We start from the raw sequence: 14,869 nt of genomic DNA, 5'->3' as shown, positions 1-14,869 counted from the left end.
AATTAGATAAATAAACAATCTATCCAAATTTCGATTGCAGTTATCGATGTGGCTCAACAATTTGTTGTCGATAACAAATGGAGTCGGCAACCAGCTGTTAATGAAACATATGTTATTACCGGTATCCTGTGATGTGGTCGCTTGTTAGCTTAAACACATTAGTTAATCAATGAAAATGTTGCAATATTCAATAGAAATTCTCCTCTGCTCTTAGAGCGTTGTTGTAGCGTTGTCATCAAAGTAAAGCATTTCCGCGCTCGATTCTTGCTATCGCTTTGACCTGTATTTTGATGGTCGAACAAATGTAGTCGATATTTGCAATCAGCTGTTAATGCAACAGTTGTTTTTAGCGGCATGTCAATTCACAGCTAACATAAATCTTCAAATTAATCAATGAAAATGCTGCAATACACATTATTAAATGTGCTCCTCAGACGGAACAAATTGTTGTTTAGATATTCCGCACAACTATTCAAACGATGCTACAGCGCAGACATCAGAAACATTGGAATTTTGGCGCATATCGATGCAGGTAAGATGAAATGGTCATATTGCATATAAATATGTAAATGTTGATAATAAATATTGATATAGGCAAAACCACAACAACGGAACGCATGCTTTTCTATGCGGGAAAGACACGTTCTTTAGGTGAAGTGCATCGTGGCAACACAGTAACAGATTACCTCACACAGGAGCGTGAACGCGGTATCACTATTTGTAGTTCAGCTGTCACGTTTCCCTGGAATGGAAAACGGTGGGTTGACTTAAATATTTTGATTGATTAATAATTAATGCAAATTATTCCTATAGTATTAATCTTTTGGATACGCCCGGACACATTGATTTTACTATGGAGGTGGAACAATCTTTGTATGCTGTCGACGGAGTTGTTATCGTTTTGGATGGCACGGCTGGAGTTGAAGCCCAAACAGTTACTGTGTGGACACAGGCGGACAAGCATAATTTGCCTCGTTTGGTGTTCGTCAATAAAATGGATCGTCCAGATGCCAACTTCGATAAATGCGTTGATGATTTGAAGTCGAAACTTGACGCCAAGCCCATTTTTACGCAATATCCGGTGAAAAACAATGAAGGACATTTAGGTGAGATTCAAAATTGGGATTAATAAAGATTTACTTATTCTAAACCATCATTTTACTGCAGGCATATACGATGTTATTACATTAGAGCAATTAAGTTGGCAACAAAAGGACTATGGTCGCGTCTATCATAAAACTAAATTGGAATCTTCTGATACGCTGCGTGATCTACAAGAGAAACGTAATGAGCTCATTGATCAGTTGTCGGGGCTGGACGATGAGCTAGCGGATGTTGTTATAAGCACAGAAGGTTTTGACCAAGTCAGCAATAAGTTAATTGGGCAAGCTATACGACGTGCCACCAACCAAAACAAGGTTGTGCCTGTGCTGTTGGGCTCTGCCTATAAGAATATTGGAATACAACGTTTAATGGATGCTGTCAATGATTATTTACCCACGCCAGAGGAACGCAATCAGATATACGAATGCTTTGGGTAAGAATTTGCAATATATAATACATATCAGTTCTAATACTTGTTCATGATTTTAGCAATGACCTGGCGGGTAAAGTCTTTAAAATTGTCCACGATAAGCAGCGGGGAGCACTGACGTTGGTTCGTCTAATACGGGGTGAACTAAAGCGTGGCATGCGGCTTACATGCTCCAGCGGACAAGCAGAGGTTGTGTCGAAAATTTACGAACCTCTTGCAGATGAATATCGCGAAGTAAGCTCTGTGCAAGCCGGAGATGTGGCTATATGTGCGGGTCTAAAAGTAAGTACAGTATATTTAATTAATCCATTTCCATTCAAAAACAATAATGTTTTTACTTCCTATAGTCGACAGTAACTGGTGATTTACTAACGAGCAGTCATTCTTCTCTCAAGAATGCCCAAAAACGTTTAATGAAAAGCCGTGGACTTGAAACTCAGCATCAAGAAGACGAAGAGAATTTTGTTGGAAACAAAGAAATGTTTGCAATCGAGACACAAATACCAGACGCGGTCTACTTTTGCTCGATAGAGCCACCAAGCATATCTTCGCAAACAGCCATGGAACAAGCTCTCAAACAGCTGCAGCGCGAAGATCCCAGTCTGCGAGTCAGCTATGATGCGGTGACTGGCCAAACTGTGCTTGGCGGGATGGGTGAGCTACACATGGATATTATAAAATCGAGAATGCTCAGCGAATATAAAATTGATGTCGATCTCGGGCCACTACAAATTGCTTATAAGGAAACTATAGAATCGTCAGCAATAAATACCTTTAGTTTGGAAAAAGAAATTGCAGGTAGCAAGCAAAATGTGAGCATAACCCTGGAGCTCGTTAACGATCAAGTGGAAGTGTTTAGGTACATTTATTTTAAAAAGATTAATGCTTTCAACGTTAATATTTATATCATATATTAAAGCTTGGATAAATCACCGGAGAATGTGCAAAATCTCAATGCATTGCGTCCCCGAATTCTTCAAGTAGTGCGTAAAGGTGCAATTAGCGCATTAGAACGTGGACCACGCGTTGGTGGCCAGGTGGTGGATACGCAGATACGGCTACATAATGTCGTTATAGGTCGTGGCACTGCCGACTCCTTTATCATGGCAGCTGCAGCTCAGTGTGTGCAAAAGGTAACTAATTTTTTAATAATATATAGTTATTAAATGATAATATAATAATTATTAAAATAGCTGCTAACCACAAATGGCACACGATTACTGGAACCCATTATGGCATTGCAAATTGTGGCTCCCAACGATCGTGTTTCTGGCATTATGGCTGATTTATCAAGGCGACGGTCGCTTATTAAAGATGTGACGACAAAAGGGGATAAAAATAAGGTTTGTTAGTGTTACGATTAGACTATTGCTACTTTAATTTTATTAAATTTTTAGTTAATTTTGGTAAACGCACCATTGGCAGAACTCAGTGGTTATTCAAGCGCGCTGCGCACTATAAGCTCGGGCACAGCCAGTATGACGATGCAACCATGCGGATTCTCGGAAATGAACTCGGCAGACGAGTCGCTGGCTGTTCGACGAGCTCAGGGATTAGAATAATATGGTAGCCACATTTATTTGTTATTTAGTTTTGTTTTTTTTTTTAAATAATCATAGTGTACTATGAGAATTACTCAAGTTAAATAAACAGTACAGAACACAGTACAGTAACAAATGTGTAAATTGTCGCTCGTGCATTATTAGAAACTTTGGTGATACAATTGATGTCGGACGTATTTTCAATATTACTTTTTAAACTCTCCATCCTTCAACATTTCAAAAGAAAAAATTTAAATTTGTATTCTCAAATAATATTTACATTGCCATCAATCCCAGAAAACTAACTTGTGGGGTCTAGCTATGGCTTTCTCCACCCAAAAAGAGTTCTTTCATGTGCCATTTATGAATGAGTCTATCGACTTTGAATGCACAGACGTATGCGTGAAGTTAAAAAGTTATCCATCGACAAACGATGATCGATCCTGGTCGGCTGATGAAGAGAAGAAATCACGATTTGTCTCGGACTTAGTGTCCTGCAATACACCCATATTTTGGCGCCGGGGCTCTGAAGGAGGAGAACCTTACGACAGACCTGGAGGCGGTCCAGGCGGCAGAGGCGCTGGTGGACCTGGAGGCAGAGGCGGACCTGACGATGGCTATTATGACGGTAGGACGGGTAAGCCTGGTCAGGATGGTGGTAGGGGTGGAGGGAGGGGAAAGCAAGGCGGTAGAGGCGGGGATGGCCAAGATAGAGGTGGGGGAAGGCCAGGTCGGGGTAGAGGTCAAGGCGCAGCTGATGGCTACGGAGGTCGAGGACAGGATCAATACGGTCGCGGGGGACCTGATCAGAGCAGAGGCCCTGGTGTAGATGGGCGGTCAGGGAAAGGACGAGGGCAAGGACAGGGTCCGGGGGGCTATGGGGGAACTGGGCAAGATCAAGGTGGACGTGGACCTAGTCAAGGAGAGGGATCCGGGGGTTATGGAGGCTCCGGCCAGGATCAACGTGGTCGGGCACCAGGACAAGGTCCAGGTGGATATGGAGGCCCTGGTCAGGATTATAGTGGACGCGGACCAGGTCAGGGACAAGGACCCGAGGGTTATGGAGGCTCTGGCCAGGATCAGGGTGGGCGAGGACCAGGTCAGGGACCAGCTTCTGGTTATGGGGGCCCTGGTCAAGATCAGGGAGGGCGAGGTCAAGGCCTGGGACCAGGTGGTTATGGAGCTCCTGGCCAGGATCAGGGTGGACGGGGACAAGGACAGGGAGCAGGAGGTCCTGGCCAGGATCAGGGTGGTAGAGGCCAGGGACCAGGTGGTTATGGAGGCCCTGGCCAGGATCAGGGTGGACGGGGACCAGGACAGGGAGCAGGAGGTCCTGGCCAGGATCAGGGTGGTCGAGGCCAGGGACCAGGTGGTTATGGAGGCCCTGGCCAGGATCAGGGTGGACGGGGACCAGGACAGGGAGCAGGAGGTCCTGGCCAGGATCAAGGTGGTCGAGGCCAAGGACCAGGTGATTATGGAGGCCCTGGCCAGGATCAGGGTGGACGGGGACCAGGTCAAGGACAGGGACCTGGTGGTTATGGTGGTCCTGGCCAAGATCAGGGTGGACGAGGACCAGGTCAGGGGCAGGGACCCGGTGGTTATGGAGTTTCGGGTCAGGATCAGGGTGGACGTGGGCCGGGTCAAGCCCAGGGACCAGGAGGAGGTCCTGGTCAGGGACAAGGCCCTGGCAGTCGTGGTAGTTATGGCGGTCCAGGTCAGGATCGGGATGGGCGTGGACCAGGTCAAGGACAGGGACCTGGTGGTTATGGGGGTCCCGGCCAAGATCAGGGTGGACGAGGACCAGGTCAAGGACAGGGACCTGGGGTTATGGTGGTCCTGGCCAAGATCAGGGTGGACGAGGACCAGGTCAGGGGCAGGGACCCGGTGGTTATGGAGTTTCGGGTCAGGATCAGGGTGGACGTGGGCCGGGTCAAGCCCAGGGACCAGGAGGAGGTCCTGGTCAGGGACAAGGCCCTGGCAGTCGTGGTAGTTATAGTGGTCCAGGCCAAGATCGGGATGGGCGTGGACCAGGTCAAGGACAGGGACCTGGTGGTCCTGGCCAAGATCAGGGTGGACGAGGACCAGGTCAAGGACAGGGACCTGGTGGGTATGGTGGTCCTGGCCAAGATCAAGGTGGACGAGGACCAGGTCAAGGACAGGGACCTGGTGGTTATAGTGGTCCTGGCCAAGATCAGGGTGGACGAGGACCAGGTCAGGGGCAGGGACCCGGTGGTTATGGAGTTTCGGGTCAGGATCAGGGTGGACGTGGGCCGGGTCAAGCCCAGGGACCAGGAGGAGGTCCTGGTCAGGGACAAGGCCCTGGCAGTCGTGGTAGTTATGGCGGTCCAGGTCAGGATCGGGATGGGCGTGGACCAGGTCAAGGACAGGGACCTGGTGGTTATGGGGGTCCTGGCCAAGATCAGGGTGGACGAGGACCAGGTCAAGGACAGGGACCAGGGGGTTATGGTGGTCCTGGCCAAGATCAGGGTGGACGAGGACCAGGTCAAGCACAGGGACCTGGTGGTTATGGGAGTCCTGGCCAAGATCAGGGTGGACGAGGACCAGGTCAAGGACAGGGACCTGGAGGTTATGGTGGTCCTGGCCAAGATCAGGGTGGACGAGGACCAGGTCAAGGACAGGGACCTGGAGGTTATGGTGGTCCTGGCCAAGATCAAGGTGGACGAGGACCAGGTCAAGGACAGGGACCTGGTGGTTATGGTGGTTCTGGCCAAGATCAAGGTGGACGAGGACCAGGTCAGGGTAGAGACGGTGGAGGACCCGGTCAGGGACAGGGGGCTGGGGGCTATGGAGGACCGGGTCAGGATCAGGGTGGGCGGGGACTGGGACAAGCCCAGGGACCAGGAGGCGGTCCTGGTCAGGGACAAGGCCCTGGCAGTCGTGGTAGTTATGGCGGTCCGGGTCAGGATCGGGATGGGCGTAGACCAGGTCAAGGACAGGGACCTGGTGGTTATGGTGGTCCTGGCCAAGATCAAGGTGGACGAGGACCAGGTCAAGGTAGAGACGGTGGAGGACCCGGACAGGGGCCTGGGGGCTATGGAGGACCGGGTCAGGATCAGGGTGGGCGCGGACTGGGTCAAGCCCAGGGACCAGGTGGAGGTCCTGGACAGGGACAAGGACCTGGAAGTCGTGGTAGCTATGGTGGGCCAGGCCATGATGGAGATAAGCGAGGTCAAGGTCAGGGTCAGGGCCAAGGTGGCTATGGAGGTCCCGGACAGGATCAGGGTGTACGTGGACCAGGTCAGGGACTGGGACCTGGTGGTTATGGAGGTCCTGGCCAAGATCAAGGTGGACGAGGACCAGGTCAGGGTAGAGATGGTGGGGGCCCCGGACAGGGACAAGGGCCAGGCGGCTATGGAAGTCCAGGTCAGGATCGCGGCGGGCGTGGTCCGGCTCAAGGAACAGACGTTGGAGGATCGGGTCAGGGGCAAGGAACAGGGCCATACGGTGGAGTAGACCAGGTTGGACGTGGGCCGGGACAAGGGCGAGATGGAGTCGGACAAGGCCAGGGTCCAGGGGGCTTTAGAAGTCCCAGCCAAGAGCAGGGTGCAAGTCGACAAGGCGGTCCAGGACAAGAACAGGACCGACGTGGGTCACGTATTGGAGCCGATAAGGGACCAGGTCAGACAAATCAGGGTGGCCGTGGGTCAGGTCAAGGACGAGACGGTGGACCAGGAGCAAGACCGGGCCAAGGTGGTCCCGGTCCAGTGCAGGGGCAACGTGGATCTCGTGTTGCACAAGACGGACAAGCACCTGGTCGGGCACAGGGCCCCGGTGCTTATGGAGCACAAGGTTACGACCAAGGCCGCGATGGTGGAGCTCCAGGGCATGGTCATGGGCCAACTGGATTTGCTGGAGGTCCAGGTCAAGGGCAAGATCCGGGGGGTTATGGAGCCGGCCAGGGAGGAGGACCTGGAGGATATGGTGGTGGCCCAGGAAAACAAGGTGGTGGTCCAGGAGGTTATGGTGGTGGCCCAGGAAAACAAGGGGGTGGTCCTGGAGGTTATGGTGGTGGCCCAGGTGGCCCTGGTGATCCTCGAGGAAGTCTTGGCATCTCTGATGGAAATCCGTTGGTCGGTGATGCTTTAATCAATGCTGCTGACGAGACAATTGACAATATGAAGAACGTAATGGCTAAAAACAATTTACTACCAAAAGAAATTATCGACGAACTGGATAGATCAACACCACCCAGGGTAGAAAATGCCGAGATAAAGCGAATTATGAATCAACGTTACGATCCGGACAAAAGTAGGGAACTTAGAGATAAGATCGTCGAACTTGAAGACTCTGGGAAGATCAGCCCCAATGATGCAAACGGACTTTACAATCTGCAAAGATCTATTGATGATATGAACACAGCTCATGAAATTCTAGAAGTGGAAAATGCAAATCTGCGACGTCTCATTGAGAAGCAGTCCCGGCGCGTATCAATGGAGACCATTAAAGTCGATCCTGAGAGAAGCAATGACGTTAACTACTTGCAAAATAAAATCGATGGCATGAGTAAAGAACTTTTGGTGCTGCGACAATTTGAAGAAGATGTTATGGCATCTGGCGGGCCTGGTAGTCCTGGCGGCACTGGCAGGCAACAACCTCCTGATTTAGACGTCGAAACTATTCAACAAATGTTATCGGAGCGAGGCGGATTACGCAACAAGATTAACACGCTAGGTTATCTTGATAAGGTTGGTCCATTGAAGAAGAAAAAGGGTGATACCGATTATGCTGCCGGAGACCTAGCACGAAATCTTGAAGAACAAAATCGATATATTCATGATATGGAATGCGACATTGAAGAAATGCAAAAGTATTACGAAACCGAAGTGGAACAGTCCAAATATAATGAGGAATTGCTTAAGGTAAATATAAAGGAGATTTGTTTAAGTATAACAATTGAAACCTGTTCCTACTTTTCAGTGCACCTGTAATGAGCTACAACAGCAAGTGATTGCTCTCCAACCTGCGGCTCAGCGTTGTAAGTGCATGCAATTGGAGATCGACGTGCTCCGCAATGAACTCCGTAAACGAGATCTTGCTTTGAATTCTTACGATTGCCAGTACCAACAGTTAATGGTAAGTAATAATAATAAAAATATGGAGGGTGATAATGTTTTACGTGTCACTTTATCTCCCAATCCTAAGCATAAAACGAAAGCTTTCAAGAAATCCGGGTATCGTTTCCTTGATGAGTTAATTGAAAGTTGCGATGATAGTTGTCTCAAATCTGGGATTGAGGAAAACGGAGATATTACATGTTAATGTCGCATAGTGAATAGCATATGTACATTTTAAGACCTCCATTGTTTTTAAAATTTTGAAGTCTACAAATTAAATTATAAGTAAAAAATGCGATAGTCAGAAAGTATATAAGAATAAGCGGGATAAGAGGAAAGTCGTTAGATATTAGGTTATTTCAATTTATGACGGCTAGCATTCAATTTCCGCCTTCCTCAACCGCAACCTTTTCTGATGATTTTCCTCTCTAATCCCATGTTTGTTTTATTCTTCACAACAACACCACATTTTACTTTATAGAACGTCATCTGTGAGTTAAACCAAAAGTATGGAAATCAGCGAGGCGATTGTCCAACATTTGAAGTAGCTGAGTGTCCTAATGTGGGTGATGATCTAGCTTTCTATACAGGCGCCACGTTGGAGCACATTCGGAATGAATTGGATAAACAGGTCGACTGCTTTAAGCAAATGAATCAGAATAAATATTCGGGTGGCCAAGATATCAACAATTTACAAGACTGCATGGACGAATTAGAACGCCTTAGGAAGTTATTGGGAGAAAAGGATGGCCAGTTGGGTGTATTAATTGAGGACAACGAGTGCATGTGCGAGGCTGCACTCGAGAGTAATAAGCGTCTGAACCAATTGGATCAAAAGGTTCGTGATTTGGATAGGGACACACGGTATATGGAAGATGGGATGCGCGAGAGCATAGGTCTAATACAGGAAATTGGAGATGTTGCTAGAGAGAATGAAAGGCTTAAGGATAGAGTTAACAATATGAAAACTTCAGAGCTTCAAGATTTAACTGACGATCTAAAGAGGCAATTGGAAGACTGCATGAAGAACAAGCAGATTTGTGAAGAAATTAACAAGAATTTTAAGGACGCATTAAGGGAACTCGGTGCTGATCCCGATAATATTGAAAAAGAAGCTAAAGAAAAAATAGAGCAGCAATGGAAGGCCGAAGAAGATGCAAAGCGAGCTGCTGAAGCTCAAGCTAAGGCAGATGAAGAGGCCAAGGCTGAAAGAATGCGCGAACAAGCAAGAGAGCTAGCTGAACAAAAAGCAGCTGAAGATACAGGTAAACCAGGGGAAGAACCAAGTGAAGAACGTCAAGCAGAAGGTCGAGATGCATTAACGGAGACACCCGGTGCTAAGCCGACTGGGCCAGAAGTTGAAAAGATTACAAAAGCTGAACCCGAACAAGCAGAAGCTGTGCTAAGAGAAGTACCTAAGGCTACAGATCGTGCACCAAGTCAACCAGGAATCAAATCAGCTGAAGCTGAGAAAGCCGCAGCAAAGCCCAGCGATAAACCCGTAGAAAAACCAGCTGATGCGTCAGCTGACAAGGTAGCCGATAAACTAGTTGACAAACCAGCTGATAAGTCAGCTGATAGGCCAGCTGATAAACCAGCTGACAAGGCAGCTGATAAACCAGCTGACAAGGCAGCTGATAAACCAGCTGACAAGGCAGCTGATAAGCCAGCTGACAAATCAGCTGACAAACAAGCTGAGAAAGCAGCTGACAAAAAGGATGTTGACAAACCAGCTGAGAAAGCAGCTGATAAACCAAAGGATGCAGGAAAACCTGAACCAACGTCAGCCGGAGCAGCAGCGGGACAAACACCTGCTGCTAAGGCTGCTGAAAAAGCACCTGCACAACCGATAACTTCTGACCCATCGGCTGCTAAAGCTGGTGGTGAGAAACCAACTGCCGAAGCTGTGGGAGCTAAATCGGGAGCGTCTGCTGCGGATAAGTCCGGAGCACCGGCAGCTGATAAAGCAGGGGCAGCGACAGCGGGTCAACCTACTGAGAAAGCAGTCACACCTCCTGCTGCTGCAGCCGGAGCTGCGAAGAAGGAAACAACTGGTCAACCTACTAAGCCAGCAGAAAAATCACCTGGACAGCCGGTTACAGCTGCTGGTGAGACCAAGCCGGGAGAAGCAGCATCTGATGCACCACCAGTAGCCGCGGCAAAAAAACCTGCAGCAGCTGAACAAGCTAAGGCAGTTGAAAAACCAGGTGTCCAGCCTACCGCGACAGCAGCCGTTGAAAAGCCCGCAGCAGCAGGTCAAGGTGCAAAGGCGGCTGAAAAAACTGGAGGACAGCCTGCCCAGGCAGCAGTCGCTGAGAAGGCTGCAGCTGCGGGACAACCTGCTGAGAAAGCAGCAACTCAACCTACTGGAGCAGCCGGTGGTGCTAAACAGGGACCAACTGGTGCGGCTGCTAAGCCAGCAGAAAAAACTCCTGGGCAACCAACTACAGCTACAGGAGGACCTAAACCGGGTGCAACAACAGGCGATAAAACTTCAGCACCAGGAGAAAAGGCCAGAGCGTCCGGACAGCCGGGCGCCAAGCCAGCTGGAGCAGCAGCTGGTGCTGCAGGGGAAAGAAAAGGCTTGGCGGCAAAGCCAGGCTTACAAGGCCCTGGAAAGGAGAGACATGGGGATGAGGGAATTAGCGGAGCTGCTGGAGGCAAAGCTGCGAAAGCTCCCAAAGGTAAAGGTGATGATTACGGGCGTCGCGGAAAGAAGGGTTCCAAGCATATGGACGACACCACCGAGGAGCAGTTCGATGAGTTTGTAAGAAATACCGTGAAAACTCTATCGGCTGGCGAAATCGATGGTGTTGGCTTGGAAAGAGAATTGCGAAAAATACTGGACATGTTTATCGACGAGTGTGGTTTCTGCTTTTGCAAATGTAACATTCCCAAAAGCCGATTCTATGCCATTTGTCATCGACTATATCACCATGGTCTACACACTTTGGACTTTAAGGATCTGGCCTACATGCATAAGCGAATATTTGCCGCAGCAGAGAACATACTTCCTGGCGCTCTCTTTAATATCATAATGAAAGACATTATCGCCGGCAATTCACAGAGCCTGGCTCCACTGTGCGCTCCTAAAGAAACTCCTGTAGCGGAACAACAATGCTGCTCATGCAAAAGTTCTCTTTGTTGCGATGATACTGAAGAAAAACTCATGATTAAAGGTAATTTCTTCTATACATGAATATTTTCCAAATGCTAATCACACAACCTTTTCTAGTAATGCGACTTGAGAATGATATTGAGAATGCCAAAATGTGCTTAAAGAATTTAAAAAGCATACCATCGAATATTTCCATTGAAGCATTTCGTATGGAAGGTGGCGATAGTCCAGTAAAGTAAGCGTTTTCGTATATAAAGTTAGGTAATAAAATCAATTTATTCTTTCACAGGGATAGAGTTCTTCGCTCTTCGCGCGGTGGTAATTCTATAATAATGTACAAGCATATAAAGCAAGCTCGCAATGTAAAGGTAAGTTTTATACTGTGCTAAATATTATGATTTTTTTTCACGCATAATCTCTCCCATTTTAGAAGAGCGTTGTTGCAAACAATTAAATATTTCTTTTACGTTGTATGTTGTATGTTGGATTGTACCTAAGTAGCACGTCCGATACTCGTACTTTCAACTGTGTAACCAATCAGCTTAAAATCTGTGGTTTATTTATAATAAAGATTATATTCAGGCGTTACAATTCAAAATATTGTGTTTTACAACACTGTTGTTGTGGTTCCGATTATGATATTGTTAAGATTCGATAGCTTGGTAGCGCACAGCTGTGCCGTTGCAGAGTCGTCTGTCAGCTGTGTGCGTATGAGTTATCGATTGTTGATTGTATAAGCACGTAGTTTATATTTGGGAAACTTATTGTTAATTGCAATTAACCATGGAAAGATTAGTCTGTTCTAGCATTAAAATTATGCAGATACAGGTGAGTACATAGCAGATTATGACGTTAATTTAGGCAAGTTTAATAAAGCAGTTTTCATTGACATTTTAGATGCCGCAAATGGCACCAAGAGCAGGCATGTTGTTGCCGGGCGTGCAAAACATGCTGCAAATGCAGCAGGTGCGCCACCGACAAACTAAGCATTGGAAACCGGAGTTTAAACGATTGCGAAAGCAGAAATTCGTTAAAATTGAGCTACCCAATTTGCGTGAAAAGGCCGATGATATTAGCAAAGAGGAGATGCGCAGTCGCATGAAAGAGCGCGGAGTGCTGCCGCCCCGTCCATGGATGGAACGACCATTTCACATTAGTTGCACAGGCGGCATCTTCGAGGCGTATGTGCCACCCGAGGGTGATGGCAAAAAGTCCATTATCTCAACGTCAGGTGCTAAGCAAAAATTTGAATTCCTAGAGAAGAAATCCAAGAGTTTGATGGCTGTGCGCAAAATACGCTCATACGAGGAGAATTTCAGCACGGATGACTTTGGTGCAGAGGCGCAAGAGATTTATATTGCAGCACACACACATATGGCAGCCAAAGAGAAGTACAAAATACGTGAATTTGTCAGCGAACGTTGCTACCCCGAAATGATGCACAACGTCAAGGACAAGACAATACATTGGCGTTTCCTGCAATCGTTGGAGCCGCCACGTGTTGTCCACGCTCGTGTCACCGAGGTCATCACGAAAGAGAATCAATTTGCTCAGGTCACCGTCCGGTTCCACACTCAGCAGATGTTGGCCATCTATGATCGTTTTGGTCGTCTGATGCATGGTAGCGAAATACTCACAAAAGATGTGCTGGAGTATGTGGTATTCGAGAAGCACATTTCCAATGAGTATGGCAAGTGGCGGCTGCACGACAAGATCATTCCCGATTGGCTGCCACCCAAACAGCCAGCACTCATAACATACCGCATTGCGGACGAACCCATTGAAGAGACGCCCAAGGAGCTCAGTGCTGGTGAGCAGCAGACCAAGCAGCTGGAGTCGGGCAGCGAACAAGAGAAGGAACAACAACAGCTTAGCACAGTTGCAGCAACATCTCAGCAGCCTGAGACGACGAACAAACCCACACTGGCCATTTGATTGTACTTTTTATGGGCTGCTTGGCGGCTCAGAAATTTACGCGTTAATGTTATTCAATGATTTCGAAGTGGCAAATCCGATACATACACTTTACATATAAAATTTATTCGTCTTTTTATTTTGTTTTTATTTGTCATTTTCACGGAATTTTAAGTATTCGTTTTCGAAATCCTGCATTCGGTATCGGTTAACTGGATCCATGCAGTATTGAATGCAGGCTATCCGAGTATCAAAGCGATTCGCATTGCCTCCACAAGAGCTGTAAATGAATTCTATGCAACTATCCCGCACAAAGTCGTAGTGCCATTTCACTTTGCTGCCAGAACACGAACCATACGATGACTGCAAAGTGCAAACCGCTGTAATTAAACGAGTATTTAGATAATCGAACTTAAAATTAGCATCCGTAATATAAGTTACCTTTTCTCTGCGCAATGGCCTTTGTTAGATTTATGGCGGATGTCAGACTCACAATCGCAGTTAGGACTACGAAAAGTTTAAAGAAATTCGTCATCTTTATATCGCTTACTTCTATTGACTTGTGAGACGCCGCTTTATATACCACCAAAGGGAATTAAAATAATAATTGAAATGTGTTTGCATATTATATAGTTATTTGTAGAATGTACAGATGTTCTTTAAAAAAAATGATTGCGTTCTGCTTTTCAATATCTACAAGAAGAACGACAAACGTTTTGTAGACTTCAATATATAGTCGTGCTATAGCAAATAGTTTTAATATAAGATTTACTATATGTTGTTAAAGAAATATTAGCTGAAGATAACAGATGCGTTATCCTTATATCGTCTTTTTCTACAAAGTCGTAAGAGTCCTAGTTACAAATAAGAAAATACAGCAAAAGATACAAATTAATAGGCTATCTTACTGCCTAGGAATAGAAATTTATAAATAAAATAAACTATAAATAAATATTTAAGAAATGTATTATTTTATTAGAAATTTATTCGATTTAAACGGTCGTTTAAAAAATAGGTAAAATTCAAATTTAACGATCATTTCATAACCGTTGAGGCTCATCTGTTGACTCAACTTGTCACATGGTGTCAAAAGCTGCTTGCTATTGATTCTGTTCGTCTCTTACCTAAGCTGATAATGCGAGTGTTTTTGGCTGTTGCGCGTTCTTATGTGTGGGTGTTTTATTACCGCGGTAAAGGCTAAGCAGCCAGCTAAAGTATCAGGCGAACAGAATTGAGCAGTAAGCAGCAATACTTATTTTGAGCGCATTAAAAATTGAGTAAAACTTCAATGTTGAGTGAAAATAGGTAAAATTCAAATTTAACGATCGTTGCATAACCGTTGAAGCTCAACTGTTGAGTCAACTTGTCGCACGTTGTCAAAAGCTACTAGCTATTGTTTCTGCTCGCCTATTACTTTAACTGGTAATGCAGTGTATTTTTGGATGTTGCACGGCATCCAAGTAAGAAATGTAGGTGGCTACGTGTGTATGTGCGCATGTGCAAGTGCGAGTGTATGCTTGCATGTGTGAGTACGTTCGTGTGCGTGGCGGTTTGATACCGCGGAGAAGGCTGAACAGCCAGCTAAAGTACCAGGCGAACAGAAATGAGCAGCAAGCTGCAATACATACATTGAGTGCGTTCATGAATGAGTTCTAAGCTTGAAAGCAACTTAAACGAAACGTATGTT

General features: G+C 46.6%; 4 protein-coding genes across 4 annotated transcripts; 3 read left to right on the top strand and 1 right to left on the bottom strand.

Moving 5' to 3' along the window:
- The first annotated feature begins 125 nt into the window (after positions 1 to 125).
- LOC132785678 (ribosome-releasing factor 2, mitochondrial) lies at positions 126 to 3,159 on the top strand. Its single transcript, XM_060791880.1, has 9 exons — positions 126 to 532; positions 595 to 757; positions 814 to 1,106; positions 1,168 to 1,537; positions 1,594 to 1,816; positions 1,882 to 2,393; positions 2,454 to 2,667; positions 2,728 to 2,877; positions 2,932 to 3,159. The coding sequence occupies exons 1-9, from the start codon at positions 394 to 396 to the stop codon at positions 3,094 to 3,096; spliced, it is 2,229 nt and encodes a 742-aa protein (XP_060647863.1). The 5' UTR covers positions 126 to 393; the 3' UTR covers positions 3,097 to 3,159.
- Positions 3,160 to 3,220: 61 nt separating this feature from the next.
- On the top strand, positions 3,221 to 11,507 carry LOC132785683 (uncharacterized). Its single transcript, XM_060791884.1, is given in 5 exon segments — positions 3,221 to 6,192; positions 6,195 to 7,955; positions 8,014 to 8,169; positions 8,632 to 11,329; positions 11,386 to 11,507. Coding segments are annotated over 5 exon segments (7,533 nt in total). The 5' UTR covers positions 3,221 to 3,396.
- Positions 11,508 to 11,939: 432 nt separating this feature from the next.
- Positions 11,940 to 13,497, top strand: LOC132785680 (large ribosomal subunit protein mL45). Its single transcript, XM_060791882.1, has 2 exons — positions 11,940 to 12,096; positions 12,166 to 13,497. Exons 1-2 carry the CDS (start codon positions 12,052 to 12,054, stop codon positions 13,201 to 13,203), a joined length of 1,083 nt encoding a protein of 360 aa, XP_060647865.1. The 5' UTR covers positions 11,940 to 12,051; the 3' UTR covers positions 13,204 to 13,497.
- LOC132785681 (kunitz-type serine protease inhibitor Bi-KTI-like) lies at positions 13,288 to 13,745 on the bottom strand. The gene is made up of 2 exons (XM_060791883.1): positions 13,624 to 13,745; positions 13,288 to 13,562 (listed from the first exon to the last, which is right to left on the bottom strand). The coding sequence occupies exons 1-2, from the start codon at positions 13,715 to 13,717 to the stop codon at positions 13,330 to 13,332; spliced, it is 327 nt and encodes a 108-aa protein (XP_060647866.1). The 5' UTR covers positions 13,718 to 13,745; the 3' UTR covers positions 13,288 to 13,329.
- Positions 13,746 to 14,869: the final 1,124 nt, after the last annotated feature.

The sequence above is a fragment of the Drosophila nasuta genome, chromosome 2R, assembly GCF_023558535.2.
Source record: "Drosophila nasuta strain 15112-1781.00 chromosome 2R, ASM2355853v1, whole genome shotgun sequence".
Lineage (NCBI taxonomy): Eukaryota > Metazoa > Arthropoda > Insecta > Diptera > Drosophilidae > Drosophila > Drosophila nasuta.
Note: the sequence above shows the minus strand (reverse complement) of the source record. Positions and strands in the feature narration are given on the sequence as shown.

What these genes read in the sequence shown, in the direction of transcription:
- LOC132785681 (XM_060791883.1), bottom strand. Translation starts at nt 13,717, where the DNA reads ATGACGAATTTCTTTAAACTTTTCGTAGTCCTAACTGCGATTGTGAGT. An exon ending in GGCCATTGCGCAGAGAAAAG is followed by an intron (nt 13,563 to 13,623) that starts GTAACTTATATT and finishes GTTTAATTACAG; the next exon opens with CGGTTTGCACTTTGCAGTCA.
- LOC132785678 (XM_060791880.1), top strand. Translation starts at nt 394, where the DNA reads ATGAAAATGCTGCAATACACATTATTAAATGTGCTCCTCAGACGGAAC. An exon ending in AAACAATGAAGGACATTTAG is followed by an intron (nt 1,107 to 1,167) that starts GTGAGATTCAAA and finishes ATTTTACTGCAG; the next exon opens with GCATATACGATGTTATTACA. An exon ending in CAAAAGGGGATAAAAATAAG is followed by an intron (nt 2,878 to 2,931) that starts GTTTGTTAGTGT and finishes TTAAATTTTTAG; the next exon opens with TTAATTTTGGTAAACGCACC.
- LOC132785680 (XM_060791882.1), top strand. Translation starts at nt 12,052, where the DNA reads ATGGAAAGATTAGTCTGTTCTAGCATTAAAATTATGCAGATACAG. An exon ending in TTAAAATTATGCAGATACAG is followed by an intron (nt 12,097 to 12,165) that starts GTGAGTACATAG and finishes TTGACATTTTAG; the next exon opens with ATGCCGCAAATGGCACCAAG.